The 19,294-nt window shown below is 32.5% G+C and overlaps 1 protein-coding gene across 4 annotated transcripts in view; it reads right to left on the reverse strand.

Moving 5' to 3' along the window:
* Positions 1–3,323: 3,323 nt before the first annotated feature.
* LOC116996220 (CUB and sushi domain-containing protein 3) overlaps positions 3,324–19,294 on the reverse strand; it is a 617,877-nt gene continuing 601,906 nt past the window's right edge. For all 4 annotated transcript variants that reach the window (XM_033059469.2, XM_033059460.2, XM_033059450.2 and 1 more), the window contains 6 exons: positions 16,964–17,029; positions 14,717–14,875; positions 11,504–11,616; positions 9,473–9,560; positions 6,890–7,025; positions 3,324–5,498 (listed from right to left, as the gene is read on the reverse strand). In XM_033059469.2, coding sequence (XP_032915360.1) covers positions 5,339–5,498; positions 6,890–7,025; positions 9,473–9,560; positions 11,504–11,616; positions 14,717–14,875; positions 16,964–17,029 — 722 coding nt within the window. In that variant the 3' untranslated portion in view covers positions 3,324–5,338. The remainder of the gene's footprint in view (positions 5,499–6,889; positions 7,026–9,472; positions 9,561–11,503; positions 11,617–14,716; positions 14,876–16,963; positions 17,030–19,294) is intronic.

Genomic DNA, 19,294 nt, shown 5'->3' on the forward strand with positions numbered 1-19,294 from the left:
ATTTCTTTATTGATTAGAAAGCTCTATACACCAGGCCAATTATATTAATTTTGTTTTTTACTAATGACAAAATCCACCATAACTTTATTTTAAATTACAGGCATGATGGATGTGGTACAACTAGCCTTATTTAGATATGGTTAGAGATAACATATATCATATTGACATGGGTTCAGCATATAGAGAAGACATATAATTATACACTTAGAAATGTGAACATTTCTATGCAACAATGCAACTAGAGCATAGAATTCTGGAATTAACTAAAATTCTAGTTAATGTGGTTTTTACCTTACAATGCATGTATAATTCCTTTGGTGGAAGTTACCTTCTCTTCAGCCTGTTTTGCTATTATTATTTTGCTATTGCTATTATTGTGTTATCAGAATACTTTAGACAAAATGCATTTTGACATGATCAGCTTAGTCTGACTGCTTTAGCATGAATTGGTATTCAGCAAAGTATGGAACACTGACAAATATTCACTGGATAATTACTGTGATATATGTCTCAAACAACAATTTTTCATAGAATGATGAGACCTACATTTCAGAACTATTACTACACTTACTCCTAGTTCAGCAAATCAGGATATTATGTTGTCATAATTTCAGAAACAAGAACATAATTAATGGGAACACAGCTGAAATATTTTTTGTGTAATCAAATGTTAATTTAATGTAGGTTCTGCATAATATACAACATGAAAATTATTAAAAAATATTTTCCTGAGCTATTAGTTATTGTATATATTTTACTACATAAGGACACCAAAAGATGAATAGTTTTTTGATTGTCCTAACTGTCTCTTAGGACATCAGTACATTGTTTCAGACTGTGTCTCACTGTGTGATCATTTTCTTCATCATCTGTTAAGTTCAGAAATGACAAATGTTCTATTTGTTTAACAACTGGGATCATGAAAAGATTTTGGAAAATAAATATATAGAACATGAATTTTAAAACCTAATTACATTCCTAAACATTGTATTATGCTTGCCTCATGTGAATACTCTCTTAGGTAAGAATAAATTATTTCATAGAGAAAGATGGGAAAGGAAGTGAATACATTTGTTTGCTAACCAGTAATAGGGATTACTAGAAAACCAACCTAGTGCATCTTTCTCCATCATGCTTAACTGAACTTTTGGTAACCAAATCAAAATTAAAGCACAGAAACTCATAGAAATGAAAGGAAAGTTGGGGATTTTGAGAGATGTTATGTAGATTTTCTGATGTACCATGAAAGGCTAGGAAGACTAAAAGCAATGTACATTAGAAGAGCTCTGGAACCTGGTGTCTGAATTTACCATTGCTTAAGTAGTCATCCAGGCACTTCATATATCAATCCCCATTGAAAACCTGAAGTGATAATCTAACAAAGACTGTGGGGCTTTAATATAAGAAATTATATAAGGCATATTTTTCTCCAAAACTCTGATCATCCTATAAGTAAAGATGCTGCAACAAATATGGACTTAATAGCTTAATGACTTGGCTACAGGCTCACTTTACTTCCCATTAGCTCTCCATTTGTAGCCATTAAACCATTTCCTTGACAAGAACAGCTTGTTCTTCTTTTGTCAAAGAATTCCTCCTGATTAAGATGTCTTCATATCAATGGCAGTTGTTTCACAAAAGAAAGTAAAATATGAGAATTTAAGCTTAATTTTTATCATGCTTCTGAGAAATTCTACCAGAACTGCTATTTTACTGAGTGTAGTTGAAATGTGGTTTCTGGATTAGTGAAACAAACCACATAATAGTGGAATCTAATGGCATGTACTGGACAAGATGGGCCATGACATGCAGATTAAGTACAATAGAAGGGATCAGTATTAGAGAATCTTCAAGAAAATTTAAAATCTCAGTCCATAATATTTCAGAAGCTATCCTAATCTTGAGAAGACTCAGAGTTGCATGACAATTTCTATTTATGCACATTTTCTCTGTGTACTCTATTTGCATGAATAATGTAGCCAAAGCGGTATCTTCTATTCAACTACCTTCCAAAAGAAAAACAAGATAATGAGTAGACTGTGCTAACAACCTCCAGTGAAGCAACCAAAACTTGGAATTCTATCTGCCACAGTGAAAACTGACCACACTGTTACTAGAAAATCAAGCAGTTCACAAATAATTTATAAGTCAAACATGTCAAGAACTACAGCAAAAAAAAGAAAAAAGACACCAAAAAACCACCCCAAAAATCCATCCCCCCACCAAAAAAAAAAGAAAAATCCACAAACAAACAAACAAAGAGAGACAAAACAAGAGCAAACAAACTAACCAAATCCCAAATCCATTCTACCATGAATAGGGCATTTTCTATAACAACGAAGTCAGTATAATCCTTGAAAAGTGCAAACTGGGTATATTAGCAAAGCTAATTATCATTATTGTGGAACTAATTTGATATAAGTTTTATTTACTTTTATATGTTGAAACCTATAATCTATTAAAAAAATGAAGAGCTTAACTTCATATTCCAGTTTGGCTAATGTGAAATAGGACTTTTTTTTGTTTTGCAGAGTGAACCAATTTGCTCTGGACCACCTCCTCCTCCTCCTCAAAAACATAATCTTCATGTTTTCCACTGAATCCATGCTTCTTCCTCTAATGTATTTAACAACACAATTTTCAGAAAATTCAACATGGACCTGAATTGGTATTTTTAATTTATATAGAGCATCAAATTCACAAATCAATTTTAGAGTATTCCGCCATGCCCAGTTATTCTACGGCAAGCATTTCAGACCAGGATTTGCCATCCACTTTCCATGCTTGTAAGTAAAAGGGGTCTAATAAAGAGAGTTTCAATATTATAGTAATATAATTACCATCCCTCCTTCCAGTTCAATGCCATTAAAAAAATCACTGGGGGTTTTTAATGCCAGAAAATATTGTATGCAATGCTACTACCTGCTAATACGTCCTGCACATATCTAGCAAAATAATATACAAAGTCTATCTACAATCTTGAGGAATTATAAAGTTTTCTACATTACTTTTTTCTTTTAATTTTTTTTGCCTGTGTTTTCCACTGGGTAGACAATGGTAGGCCTATTTTTCTGTAAAACTGCTTCTTCAAGTAAAACCAAACATTAATTTTAGCAAATAAATAGCTTTAAACACTGTGCTCATGGATTACTTCTGAAAGTAATGTAAATCTTACTTCACCTGAAATTTGCAGAAAGATTCAGAAAAATTATTGTGATTTTAAGAACCCATAAGAATAACAAATTTGAATTCTTAATTTGGTTATTTTCTCATCTTCCCAACTTTAATAAGTTTAAAGCTCATCTTCCAAAGAAGAGACGTGGTTAAAAAAAGCAATTGTCCAGTTTTATTTTGTTTACATTGCACTGAAAATTTACATCATACTTTTACAAATCCTTTTTCATAAAAATATACTTCTTTACAAAAGTGTATGCATTAATATAAGAGGAGTAGCCAGTTGCAGAAGAAACATTTTTAACGATCTCAAATGTATTAACCTTAACATTAATGAATGAATAATAGTTATTGCAGTCATTTGAATAAACAAGAATAAATAACAACCAATGATATAAAATATAAAACAGCATCCTTTTAGTAGAATACAGTTTGACAGAGTTGTATGAATAGTCAAAACAAAGTGTTGTAAAATGATTTATAAGAAATTCATCAAACATTATAGAAATCCAAGCAGCAATCCTGGGTACAATGATTTTTGGTAGGCACTCTCTATTACGGTAATAAAAGGTTATTTTCACAGAATTATTAATGTCTGAAAGGGACAATAACAGATAATTCACACTGGCTAACACACAGCATTTGTGAGTCATGCTATGAATGGAAGACAATGACCTACACCAAATAAATTACTGAGTTCCCACTGAATAATTGTGATATGAAATAACTGTAAAAATAAAAATTGCATGTCCTTAGAATTGATTCTGGAATGTCTAAAACTTGTATTTGAGGGCTGTGGAATCTGAATTGTCCCTAAAATGAATGGATTGTCCCTAATAAAATCATGGCTTTATATATATATATATATTGATTTTTTTTTCATTGCACTATGGTAATATATTCAATTTTAAATGAGCTGTAAGGTTTTGTTTCCATAGAGTACGGAATATATAGATAAAATAGATGTGAAAACACAGTATTTCCAAATTATACCTTCCTATTGCCTTGTAGATCTGATCCAAAGTTCATTGAAGTCTCTTAGAATCCATCAATTTCAATGGGATAGTATCATGCTTTGTGCATGCATATTGTTGAAATGTTGAAGGAATAAACAGGTGGGGTATGGCCTAGTTTTAAGTAACATGAACTGAAAAATGGACTCCTACTTTTGATATAGGGATTTCATTACTAATATTACTGTAAACTGCACTTTTTAATAGGAAATATTTTTAATAGGAAATAAGAAATTATGTTTTAATTTTTGAAACAAATGTAAGATGGTCACTTCTGAATGTTCTTCAACACTAAAGGAACATAATCACATACAAATTTCAATTCATATTAGATTCTTCATAGTAAAATTTGTCTAGATGTATGATTGACAAAACAAATATATAAACATTACAATTTGTGGATATTGTTAATAGAAACAGAGAAAACAAAATTGACTTGGAACACGAAAATGAAGCAAGACGTAAAGCAGGGAATAAATCTCATTTTATAAGGACATTAAATTTATTATTTTTTTTCTGTGATATGAAAAGACTAACTTATACTTTCTGATTTCTAAATACTACATTCTGGACTCAGAAATTCAAGTGTTCTGAGAAAAATAAAATACTTAAAGGACTGAAAAAGGAAATAAAATGGATAAAAACTCATGAGAAAGATGTAGCACATGACTGTTAAAGAGAAATCAGTGACCTATTGTCTCCTGTAAGTATAGCTTTTATTTTCTACCTATATCTTTTTTTTTTTTTTAAACCCAGTCCCTCTATTATAGTTTTTATAAAGCACAGAATACTGATAGTGGATGCTCCTCCAATATATGCAAATATGTTTTATGTTTTAGAATAACCTCCTTTTTTAAAAAAGCAAATAAACTGTGAGTAGCACTCATGGAGTGCAGCAAAAATTTTTAAAACTCTCCGTGGCATACACAAAGAAGAATTCTGATCCAGTTTATGAAAAACAAAATAAAAAAAAAAAATAACTACAACCCAGACTTTCCTATCATCCTCAGGAAAAGGTGACCCACTAAGTCCTGAAAAGTGTGCTTTAATTTTTTTTTTCTTTTCTTTTTTTTTTTTTGTTTTAAATCAGTGAACTGTGTGTGCACTGTGTTGTGTGTCAATTTCCATACTGAAGACAAATCATTACCACATTATACCATTGTGCAAACAGTGTTCAAGTTGGGGTCAAATCGTACTGCTTTCCCTTCCACTGACTTTGCATTTGTGTCATACATGGGGTTTTCAAAAGCAGCTTGTCCATTATTATTTTCATGTACAGAGCATCCTGTGTACTGTGTTTTAGGTGCAGTCCTGTAGAAGAAAGACAGAGCATTACCAACTGCAGTTTTCCTCACTGACTTAATATGGTTTAGGAATCAGAATTTAGCTTCCAATTCCAATTCGAGGATCTAAATATGACATCTTGATTTTTTTACAACATTTATGCTAAGAATTAGCACTGTCTTTATTGGAGTTTAACGACTTTATGAATCCCTGAAAATTGTATTCACTTTAAAACTTAATTAAAAACCTTAGAAAAGGCTATCCGTTGTTATTGTATCCATTATCCAAATTGTTATCCATTCCACTTGGATAATCACATTATAAAGAGTACAACAACATCTTGTAAAGACACAGTAATTGCCCGGTTGGATGACTGAGGGTTTCCCCGCCCCCCTGCTTTGGAGACTCAACAATTTTACCAAGAATAAGTTTATAGCTGAAATGCCCTCTTTTTCACTAAATAACTCAAAATATCAGAGTTCAAATCCTTAAAAGCTTTTGATCTATACTGCTATACAAAATGCATACTATATTGTAAGTCATCAATATAGAAAGCCAAGACAAGTGCTTACACCATACAGTTAATAGCAAATACATAAAAAATTACATGGGCAATTTTTCATATGCTGGAGCAGTTAAAAACAAGTAGTACTAATTAAAAATGATGGTGCATGTTTTAAACTAATGTTATCCTGTAGCATATATTACTAGTATTATTGCCAGACTATCAGATGTAAATCACCATTTTGGTAGTTAGTATTCAATTAATTGTCTTGGCATTAAAGTGATTAAGGTTTCTTGAGTTATCAAATGCTTTAAAGCTGCAGGAGAAGCTAACTGTATCCAAAGAATTAATACTAGTCTCAATGAAAACTGTTGCACTTAGACTGATGAAACTGAAAAGACTGGTGGCTATTTAATGTGATTGCATATGAACTAATAATTTCGGATGCAGAAACAGTTTCACAATGAAGTGTCTTGATGACATAATGTTTGCATATACTTTAATGCAAATAAACTGGTGAGGCATTAAGAAAAAATTACTCCGGGTGTTACTCGATTCTGTTACATGGGAAAAAAATAAAGCAATTAATTGTAAATACACACAAAATCTACTAATTATATTATTCAGCATATGCCAATAATTTACAGCATCTATTTTATCATGAAGAGATAAATTTATAAATTTTAAATAGGTAGGAATGAAAGTACAATGCCATATTATAAACTCGTTCCTTATTTATTGTACCAGATCTTATTTATTATACTAGATCTAGGAAGAACTGTCTACATGCATATTTTGCAAAGTCTCTGTTGTCTTACGGAAAACTTTATTTACACTAGTAAAAACTGAAGACAAAAATAATAACTAACACTTAGAGAAATAGAGGAATTCTGTATGCATAATTTGTACTTACCTTTGTTTATAAAGATAAAAGCCAAAACCAGCAAATATAAGGGCAAAGAAAGGCACAAGGATAGCAATGGCCACTGAACTACTATTTGTACCATGTGGTTGATTAGAAGAATTTGAACCCTCAGACATATTAAGACCTAAAAAAAATAAGAAAAAGCAAGTCATATACTATTCTGTTATCAGCAGCACTCCATAATCTTTGGAATTCAATAACCCCTTGTTACTGGGTCAACATCATATGTTCTTCTGCATACATACAGCTGTATGCTGAAGCCACCCGGAATTTTAATATATACCATATCTGATTAATATGTGGATGCCACATGTTGGCAGAACACCACACATACGCTGGTGCAGTAAATATCTTACAGCATAATTCTGCATGGGATTAAACTTTTGAACGTAATGGAAACACATTACTGTACTGTGATATGAAATGTCAAATTTATAATAATGCATATGTCAGATTCATTATATTACTGGTTTTATTTGTATATTTGAGTAATTAATAAATACTACATATATAAAATCCAATCATACTGTCAAGGAAAAGGTCAATCAATTGAAAAGGCCAATTGAAAACTCATTGCTTCCACAGGTCCTGCTATTGATACACAGAGTGAAAAAGACAGGAACAATTTTGAATAGCTAAAGCCAGATATTGATGAAAAAATAGAAATATGACCTCCTGTATGGTTGAAGAATACATTATCTACATTATCTACACAGAAAAGTTGTAGCCCTTTTAAATGTGATGCAAGATTATAACAATGACCCAGACATTATAAAATAAATTCTTTATAGAAAGTGTGTTTAGGATTGGAATGGGCTGCCCAAGGAAGTGGTGGAGTCACTGACCCTAGAAGTCCTTAAAGAAAGATGGCATGTGGCACTCAGTGCCATGGCTTAGTTGATAAAGTGATGTTAGGTCATTGGTTGGACTTGATGATCTCTCAGGTCTTTCCCAAATGAGTTGATTCTGTGATTCTCTAATGCATCTTCAAAGTTACATTATTTTCAAGATTTCAACTGGTTCTTTTATAAATTGCTTAGGTCATAATGTTTTCTGACTTTCTTGATCATATAAGACAATATACAGAAAATTAAAAAAAAACCAAAAAAACAAACAACCAAAAAAATAAAAAGAAAACCTAACAGAAAATAGACCCCAAACAACCATCCAAGGTTGAGACTCAACCAACCAACCATATGAAGAAAATTGTGTGGGAATAACAATCAAAATATTTCATTTCAGAGAAGCTAATTTTGAGGTTGTGTGCATGAAATAACAAAGTAGTAAGTGTCCTAAACAAAATCTGTTCAAAGATTGTGAATCTCTTTGTAGTGATATTATTGACAATATTAGCTACAATTAAATCTTACAGGATTTAACTCTGAATCATTATTTTCCTCGAAATTATACCCCAATAAAAAATACCTTCAATATGTTACAGAAGAGAAACTTAAACATATCATCCAAAAATCAAATGAAGAAATATTTTTTCTTTGCAATAATCTGTCAAAACAATTTTCCAAGGAAGTCTTCTGTTTTAATTTTTCCTAGATGACTTTTAAATATTTTTACAAAGTTAATAAAAGGAAATAACTTCGTATATTCATTTAAAAAGTTTTGATAAAGATAATTTTAAAAAATTCTTGCAAAGTACATAATTTGCATATGAAATTACAGTGAAAAGTAAGATCAGTATATTTTAATGTGACTTAGAACTGTGAAAAGAGAAAGATTTGACTTTATATTCCTTCCTTCCAAGAATTAAAGAATCTCCTGATTTTACAGAAAAAAAAATTAGAATGGGCAATATATTTTTGCTGAAAGAACATAATTCTCCATCCACATACAGGAATTTTATCTGAAGGTAAGAACTCAATATAAGTAGCCATTATATTAGTGAAAACTAAGTCCTCTTCTAAGGTATTCCCAACAGTATTTTATCATTTAAAATTCAGTATATTTCAAATGCTCATGGAAGGAGAAATATCACAGTTCTTAAGACAACATTAGAAAAGAAAATGAAATTCTTTTTCTTAAATAGCACAACAGAATGTTTTCACCAGAGTTCCGTTACCAAAATTTTCTTAGTATAGAAACAAGAAGTTAATTTTTAGGAAATAAACACTAATCAAGTAAGACTTTTTTCTTCTTAAAAGTAATATAAGTATTTACCTGCAAATATTTAGCAGTTTCCCTCTTCTAACAAATGTTTAGGTAAAATAGTGTTTCAGCAGCATAAGCAAAAAATTAGTTTATCAGAGCATTCTACAACATGGGTTTTCTAGATAGCTATTAATATATGAAACTAAACACATTTTATACATAATTGGATAAACAAATTGCTCAAAATATTACAGATGAATATGTATTTTAAGCAGTAGATTGCAAGTCATCTAGAGCTCCATACAACTTGTTTGTAACTACCACTTAAATGACATGACAGTTTAAAGATATTAATATCTCAATATTCTATAAAATGTAAATTCTGTTAACATCCTGCAGATACCTGCAGATATAATAAAACTGAATATGGAACAATGAACTAGCAAATAATTAGAATTTATTGAATACCTATTCTTTGAAGCCCAAATTGTCCATAATCTTTACCCTGGATGAATCCTTGAAAAACATATGTTGCTCCATCAGGTTCAGCAGAAACCTGTAAACAAAAAGTACTTTGAATTAAATGGGGAAAAGGTTGTTGCAAGTCACATGTATCTATTTGAAAGGGAGCTAATCTATTCTATATCCTAATACACTTGACTGGTAGCTGTTATTTCCCATTATAAACACCCTCTTTTTCAAGGAAAAGACAGGACTGTTATAGACACAACTTAAGACATGATGTTTTATGGTCACATGTAACACCTTATGCTACCTTTAACTGTATTTTTTAAAAACACTAAGACCTAGAGTTTCTGGTAGTTCAAATGTCAGTATTTCTAAGCTCTTATATACTTCATAATTTTCTGTTTCTTTTAGGAAGTAGATTGAAAAAGTTATATTGCAAATAATCCTAAGGATGAAAGTATTGAGGTTTTAATAACTAGTTTTAAACAAAATAAAAATTACTTCAAATTGATTGAAAGCTTTTTGAGTTTTCTCAGTGTCTATGTCAATAAGCACTTAATTATGCAGCCGTGGACCAGAAGAATATTGACTAAGGCTTTGGTACAAGAGCAAAATATGTAAGTATAAAATAAAAGGCTTGTGGGAGGGAGGGGATGGTTGTGACCCTATGATTATCGCTCTCATTGCATTAAGTACAGTCTAAAGTAAAGTACTGTACACAACTTGACAGATACTTGCTTCTAAGAATAGTTATTAGGTTCAAACTCAGTGTTTTCTACGTAGGTTCCTTCAAGCTTTTCCCTTAAGCTTCCCTTTCTTAAGACACAGTATATCTTCAGCAATGACCTGAAGCTATGTTTTCACTGAAGACCGGGTGCCTTTCTTATGTGAATTTTTTTCTTCGGGCTAAAGCAGCCTCTTTTTGCTATTCCAAGACTCAGAGAAAAAAAAAAAAAAAAGATCAAATAAGACCAGTATGTAAATAGCATATGGAATTTAGGAAGTATGCTGTCTACTTTTGTATATTTAGAAATCTGAAGGTAAATTCTTTGCTTTTGCTACCTCGGGAGCATGTTAGTGAAGCCTAAAATTTGTACAAGACAAGAGAGTTTAGCCTTTTTACTAATACATTTATTGATTAATGAGTTTGGTTTAAGGTTTTAATTCTACATCTTTAAAAAAAAATATTGTTCAACCAGTGCCCAGTGCCACTTGTTATAAAAATATATAAATTTTTGTGAACAGTTCAATGTACACATGGCATGTGAACACATAGTGGTGTCCCTGTAGTGCTTAACTGATAGGTGAGATGTAAGAAAACAGACAAATTCCTTAAAAAATCAGATGGTGTAGTAAGGATGTAGGAGTGTTTATCCTCATCCAAATAATTTTAGGTTCTTTATTTTCTAAAAACTCTACTTTTTTTCTCTGTCTATTCTTGGAAGGCATCTCCTTTTCATGGTTTAATCACACTCCCAGAAACCTGAGTTATTTAACCCTCTCCTTTACCTCTTCTCATCTCAGTTATGTACTCTCTTCCTCTTTGAATAAACTCAGACCCAGAACTCCAAAGGGCCTAATTCTAAATTGGAGTTATCTATTTTGATTTCCACACACGTGACAGTTCATCCTTTTCAAGGTATTTCTAAAAAATGACCAAAATTAAAACACATATGCTAATATAATGATCAAAATTGTTATTGCATTAATAGAATATAATATATCTACAAAATGGTTTTCTATTTAATTATGATAAAATTTCTAAATATATTGGAATAGTGACCTAAGAGAAAGGCTTCTGTACTAACACACATTACAATTTTGCCTACACTCTATGTCTGTTCCCATATTTTCCCTCAGACTAGTCTCCTGCATTTTACAAGAAAATTTGCATGTAATTTAATAAATCAGCCTTGCTAAAAAGATTCCATTTGATATGTCTCAGAGAGGGAATTATGTTTTTTTTTGTATGATTGAATTCATGCAGGTTTTCACATCCAAAAAATCCTTTTGTAGCAGAAGTATACTCACAAAACCATCCATAGCCCATTTTTCCTCTTTCAACTTGCTTGCAGATGTATGGGAGGGTGCTTTAATGAGATATATGTGGAGCATTAGCCGAGCTTCCTGGCTTTTATACACTCCTGTAGAATATAGTTTTAAAAATTCATATTTATGTTCACTAGAAAAATAATGTCATCTTTGAGAATAAATACATAATCTCTTTTCTTAAAGAGGAAAAGCAGGAAGAATAGATACCAATTGTCAACACTGTTTAGAAAATGCACTCTATTTTGAAATTATTTCAATAATCATAAGGTATCAAGAGAAACAGCGTTTAGCTTAGCCTGTAGAGAGAAGGGAAACCCCATATACATAGCAGTTACTTCAAGCCTTACTTAGAACATTGATAGCAATCTGATTTGAAATGGAAAATAGTGTTCTGAATCAGGAAGAGTGTATTTACTTTCAATATATATAATTTAGCCATTGCATAGAAAACGTGACAATAGGAACATCCACACACAAATTCTACTCCAAAAGCTGCTGCAAAATTAAAAAAAAAAAAAATTGAAAATATATTTTTATTATTGGATTGTTCTTCCTTAGTTAGTATGGTCAGTTATGAAACAGTTTCTTCCATATAATGAGAAGACTTGTATGCAACCTTACTTAATTTGTAGACATAATTATTGACTCATTCATGTTCCTGCAGAATAATTACTTGGAACCCAAATATGATTATTTTTTAATTTGGAAATGAAAATAAAATACCACAATGTTTAGTGATTTCATCTTCCATTGGCAATTATCTCGAATTCCTGTTTATTGTGTACATGCCTAAACTGAAAAAAATCAAAAGTCTTCTCCACATTAAGGATTGGTGACTGCCCTATAGGAGGTATCATTACATATAAATTATCTCTGAGCTAATGAGAAGACTTACTTTTGTGTTAGCAGTGCACTGAACTGAAATGAATGAGCCTTGTCAAGATTTGTTTATTCTGCCTATAATTACAGCAAGCACAGGTGTCAAAATAAAAAGAAGTCAAATACATGCATCAAGTGATGGAATGCAAAACAGTAAATTATGTAGGAGAAGGGAACTACTTTTCATTTGAGAAAACTACAAACTGAGCATAGGTGAATTCAGCTTTCTAGCATGTAAATGTATTTTTAATCCATCCCTACTTGCCTGGCCCTAAGGCACCCTTTCAGTGTATAAGATCTCAGTGTTCTATCTGTAGAACAGGGAAATTAAAACAAAAAAAACCCAAACTTGATGGTATGTGTAATGCCTGTATTTAGAGTGGAAAAGGGCATTTGGAAGCACATTTGTCTAATAGAAGGAACCTTTTATTTGGAGGAGTGTTTTGAGTGAGAAAATACAGCTGTTTACTTTTCTAATTCTAAAAATACAAAATACTACATCTGTTCTTAATATAATAATGTAATAACAGAAATCATATGGATGAAATTAACAGAAAAAAAATTAACACACAGCCAAGAAAAACATGGTTATCAGTCAGAAAACATTCAGTCCACTCTCAAGCATGACTCAATACTGGGAAATAAAATCTCAGCAGAAACATGGATTCTGTGGCTCATTGCATCCCTCCTGAACACCCCTCTCGGCAATCAGATCAGGCCCAGTCAAATAGGTTTATGAAAGGCAGATCTTGTTTGACTACTCTGGGCCCCTTCTTTGGTAAGATGATTTAGTGGATGAAAGAAAAGCTGTGGATGTGGTCTCACTGTTCTTTAGTAAAGCCTTTGAAGCCATTTCTAACAGAATCCTGCTAGAGAAACTGACTGTTCATGGTTTGGACAGGTGGACTCTTCACTGAGTGAAAAACTGACAGGCTGAATGAGCTCAGAAATTTGTGTTGATTAGTGTTACATTCAGTTGGTGGCCAGTCACAACTGGTGTTCCCCAGAGCTCACACTGTGTCCAGCCCTGTTTTGTATCTTTATCAACAATCTGGATAAGGTACCCTCAGTCAGTTGGCAGATGACACCAAATTGGGCAGGAGTGTTCCTGTGCTGGAGGGTAGGAAGGCTCTGCAGAGGGATCTGGACAGTTTGGATCAATGGGCTGCACTTGGGCTTGGGAGGCCCTGGGGGTGCTAGTCATGACTGAACATGGTCCTTCAGGGCACTCAGGTGGCCAAGAAGGCCAATGGCATCCTGGTTTGTATAATAACTAGGGTGGTCAGCAGCTTTAGGGCAGTGATCATCTTCCATATTTGGCACTGGTGAAGCCACATCTTGAATCCTGCATCCAATTTTGGGCCTCTCATTACAAGGGTGACATGGAAATGCTGGAGCATGTCCAGAGAAGGGCAATGGAGCTAGAGAAGAATCTGGAGCACAAATCTTATGACGAGAGTCTGAGAAAACTTGAGTTGTTTAGTCTGGAATAAAGGAGACTGAAGATAAACTACATCCTCTCTTCAACCACCTGAAAAGAAGCTGAAGCAACGTGCTTTTCAGTTCTTTTCTCAAGCAGCACGTGCTCAAATGAAAGAAAATGGCTTCAGGTTGTGCCAGGAGAAGTTTAGATTAGATCTTATGAAAAAATTCATGACTGAAAGGGCTGTCTGACATCGGAGCAGGCTGTCCAGGCAAGTGACAGAGTCACCATCTCTGAAGGTATTTAAAAGACGCGTATATCTGGCACTTCCAGAGACATGGTTCAGTGGTGGATTTGACAGTATTAGGTTAACTTGATTATCTTAGAAGTCTTTTTAGACCTAAAAAATTCTATGATTCCAACTTTTTCTCTTTTCTTACTTAGAAAATCTAACAAGTGTCAGTTCTAATTTCTTTCCATGTTCATTAGGTATCTCTGACTTTCTACGTCAAAATTTATTAATCTCATCATATTTATTATCAGTCATTAGGCAACTGTGGGGAAATTTTATAATTCAGAAAATCTCAGGAACAGTACTTGAAATTTATTTAAAATATTTAGGAGAGAAACATGATAATTAATATGATTCTTCCACTCCTTAATGTCTATTAACTCCAAATAAAGTAAAACCTGGAAAATTAAAAAAAAAAAAAAAAAAAAAAAAAGGAAGGAAAGAAGTGGAAAAATCCTTACGTTTGTAAAGGAACTGAAATGCAATGAAAAGTTTTTTGATAAGATAATAAAATTTAAGTTATGTAGAAAGTTACAGAAAACCAATTTAAGACAGAAAACTGAAAGAAAAAAGGAAATTTGCTTTCCTTAGCCCATACCTGATAACAGCAATTCCATATTGCTGTTTGTAAGTGTTGCATTTACTCTTCCTGAAGTTGCATTGAAACTGGTGACTGTCAAAGTCATGGGTTGCTTCTTGCTTTTGTAATTGTAAGATCCTTTCCATATATAATTTTGGGCAAATACATCATCAGGAACTATACAGACAGAAACATGTTTCAATACATTTTGCGATATTCAGTACTTAAAAAGTCAAATAACCAACAAAATGTACGATAAATATTAGCATTTTCTTTCCTTTACTCTTTATAAATCTACTAGGCATAATTTTCAGATATAAAATATAGAAACCTGGCATGAACTTTTATGAAAAATGTATTTGCACTGAAAACCACAACCTCAACTACATCTTCACTTGCTTTTTTCCTAAAATATGGATTTGTCCCAGAGTTAACCAGTTTCACAAATTCTAAACGATTTAGACAGAAGATCATATTCCACTCACTGTAGAATACTTTCTATGCTAGCACAGACAGCTAGGGATATATTGCTAGCATTGAATTTTGCAGAAATTAGTATATATTTAGATATCAATTTTTTAATAATAATTTTATTCAAATGACATGAAATATTATAAGCATTTTCTTTATTAACTTTTCTTTATTAACTTTAAAATTAGTCAATTTTTCTAATAAAAAAATATGTAAGAAATTTTGTCTTGTCTTCAAATGCTGAAAAGCATTCTGGGCTTCACCAGGAGAAAAACAAATTAAGTCTCTAATTTAAAATTTAAAACAGATTATAGTCTGCTGGGGAATAAATGCACTAGATTTACACACTCACATTTAATACTTATTATTAGCAAACTGAAAAACTCTTAATTTAAGTAATGTTATTTCAGCAACAAAAAACTCCCACCAAAACAACAAAAAGCTACCTTTGACGTAAAAACGAATACATGCAAATCTTTAAAACCTTAACATGAAATACCTTTCAAATAATTAAATTAAAAGTGATTTAGGATGGGCTTGTTACACTTCCAAAGCAATGTATCAGAGCTATCCCTATAAGAGAATCACTATTTAAAATCAGAACTTTCACATTATTTGAAGTAATTCACACTGAACTTAGAGCTCTGTGTTCATGTGTGCATTGGCATCTCATGTCAGATAAGCAGAGATGAATGTTTGCTCTTTTCTCTCTCAAGATACCCCTAAACCCAAGACTGGGTACACTGGAATAACCACAGTTTTCCTTCATCATTTATTTTATGCAACACAAAGACAGGTCTTTGCCATGAATGGTGAAGGAGCTTTCCCAGTTTTTCTGTCTCTGTACTGTATGTATATTTGTGCATGTTTCTTGAAAAAACATGTAAATACAGGACATGCAAGTAAGGAAATTGCACGGTGGAAATGTTCTGATGTTGATTTGTAATCTGCCTGAAATATATTTTCCTACTTTTAGGACAACTGATCTTTATGTGCTATATTGGCAGTTAATTGGGATTGCACAAAATAAATGAAAATTTTCTGAATTGTTAACTTGATGTCACCACTCAGCAGCATATCATTGAAAAATACTGCTTTGAACTAGTATACAAAATGTGAAAAAAAAAGCGCCCAAATCCCCATATGCTAAAGTACTACCTTTAAATTTTATTCATTATCAGTAGAAATTAAATAGATTTATTACAGCCAAAGGTTAATTTTAGTTAAGGAGACTGCTCTTTTCAAAAAATCTCTTAAGTGGACAGAGAGCTTCTCTTGTCAGGACATCCAAATATGGTCTTCAGCAAATCTGTTAAAACTGGAGACTTTAGTCAGAATTCAAGAGATTATCTTGTGTCAGCTAAAATCAGCTTTTTCTTCTAAAGGCCAAACGCAAGGCTGATACTAAGTATTTAGGTATAGCAATCTAAATTAGCGATACATAAAAAAGTGCAGGACTAAAGAAAACTGAAAAACATCTTTAAATTATTTCAAGGTGAGTAATACAGTTTCTAAATAGGTAAATTGCATAGTAGCTTATGTGTAAGGAACACAGTGATTTCAGTGAAACGAATAAAACTCATTACAAAACAGAAATTGTATATAGATATAAATTATACCATATGGTTGATGGACTTCAAAATTAGGGAATAATTTAATTATCTTTTCTCCTTTGTTAATCTAGTGCCTAATATCCCTTATACATTCTAAACCACTTAGTGCAATCTCACTAAACTGATCTTCATTTTTTTTTACAGAAATGGTTTATAATGACATAAACCTTGGAGTACTTACCACTTAATTTGGGACTTGGTGTTCCCAATGCTGGTCTGGGATCCTTCACTAATATTTTAGAACCAGCTGTTGAAAGAATAAAAGATATAAAGATAAATCAATAGCAAAAGAAACAAAGAAAATAATTTCCATCATGGAATTTATTTGTTAAAAAGCATATAGGATGATGTTTAAAACTCAAATACAAATTATATTTCAGTTGGCATCAAACCTTAGTATCACAGGAGTGCTTGAACGTTCCTCCATATTCTCTTAAATCAGGCACCTGGATGCTATTGAGCCATTTTTAGCAAACAGTGCAGAGTTTTACTTCAGAATCCACGTTTCTGAATTTACAGTTCTGGACCACGCACCTAATATGTAAGACACCTTCTCATAAAGCATCTAATCCTGGCTATGTCACTTGGATTAGGAGCAGTGAACAGTGCATTGACTACAATAAGACCAAAAAATGAAGACACATATAACAAAAGGAGTTTGAAATAATTTCTCTCCAGAACTTAACTATCTTCAACAGTACTGAGTGAGACATCTTGTGTTCAAGAGGAAAACCCATAGGTGCTGCCTTAATCTCTTAATATTGAAGGAGAAGGTCCCTGATTGTTTAAAGGAAAGCAAGAGAAAGAAACAAACAAAAGAGGTTGTCCACAGTATCTCCAATTGTTCAGGTGATATGAGAACTGGAAGTTGGATAATGTAATTTCTTCTGTGCTCAGTGCAGGAACTCTCCCACCACTGAAGATCATAAACTAAGTGCACTAGGACATTATAATTTCCTGGAGATGAAGCTGTTTTATTTTGAAGAGACTGATTTGGATACACTGGAACATAACGAAGGCAAATAATTCTGTCTGCTAATATAAAATACTCTCATGTAGCACCAGACTCAACTCCTTGTTCCAACTGTGATTTCAGTATTTTGCATTTTGGGTCTTGGCTTTGAACACAGGTCTTTTCTCTCCAATCTATGTCCTAAAAAATTACACAAGAAAAGAAACTACCTTCCCCCTGTGCTGAGTATTTTTCTGCCTAGAAAGGAAATTTTTGCAAGGACTGAAAATATTTTTATTGAGAATAAATTTTAGCTTTTTGAAAAGGTCTTTTCTTGTCATGTATGTTAAAACTGTAAAGAAGCAAGGGCGGGGGTTGAAATGCAACCTAAGGTCCTAATGGACTATTACTACTGATTGATTAACCCCCATTTCCTCTCTGTTTTGAAAGAAACTCACTGAACTTCACTGTACATTGCTGACCTGGAGGCCATGGTTCAACAGCATGTGCTTTCTGACTACATTAAGTTCAGGTTAGAAATATCTGGATCACATTTTCCATTGCGCTTTAGCACAAAAAGACGATGAGTTAATTTGCCTTGTCACGTTGAATAAATTTCTAGTCAAGTCCACAACTGGAACTTGAAATACAAAATAAAATTTAAATACAAATATGAGGTACAAATCCAAAACTAAAGCTAGTTAACTATGAAGTTTAAGTTTCTAGGTCCAGATATTTAAGTAGGACTTTTGAGATTTCCATTTTGTATTTAAAGGATCAAATTCTAGTTTAATTCCCCTACACATCCCTTTAGAGTTCTCAGCTTCAAACATTTCATTCCTTTTCATCTATTTCCAAGTTATTTTTGTGAAGTTCACAATAAGAGGTGAACAACTTCTTTGAACAGCAGCAGCAGCAGAAAATTCTTGAGTGAAAATACAAGCTATGAATCACATTTGGCCTGCCACAATACTTTTCAACTACTTAACAAGTCCTAAGCTTCTTGGTTGCTAGCTTTCTAGCACATTCCCAAAGCACTTCTTTCTTTTCCCCCAGCACTTGCCTGGCATGCAATTCCAGGACACCTGTTTTTTAGTAATACAAACTATTCATTTCCTATTTCCCTTCCAAGTAGCAGTGTTTGGCTACAAAGCCTTTGAATGCCTCTGTAAGAGCCCTGGGGATAACCACATCTGAAACATTAGGTAACAGTAATCTGAAAAGGCCTTTAATTATTCAGGAAATAAAATTCCACACAGTTCCTACACTTGAGTACATTCCTTATCTCACATGAAAACCACCTTTCTCACCATGATTTGGCTATGATATTTTTCATGTCCTACCTCGACAGTGTAGTAAAAATTAGACACAAAATTAAAGGTTGAAACAGCAAGGACAAAGTAGATACCTTTTGCTTTCTAGTAGTATACAGTTCCTTACATAAAAAATATAAAATAATAACAAACCGTATGGATTAATTTCACACAATGAATCAGACATCTTCTTGGACTTTAGGCATCTTTCTCAAATATTATTACAGAATCATTCAATCATTTAGGT

This window comes from Catharus ustulatus, chromosome 1, assembly GCF_009819885.2.
Source record: "Catharus ustulatus isolate bCatUst1 chromosome 1, bCatUst1.pri.v2, whole genome shotgun sequence".
Classification (NCBI taxonomy): domain Eukaryota; kingdom Metazoa; phylum Chordata; class Aves; order Passeriformes; family Turdidae; genus Catharus; species Catharus ustulatus.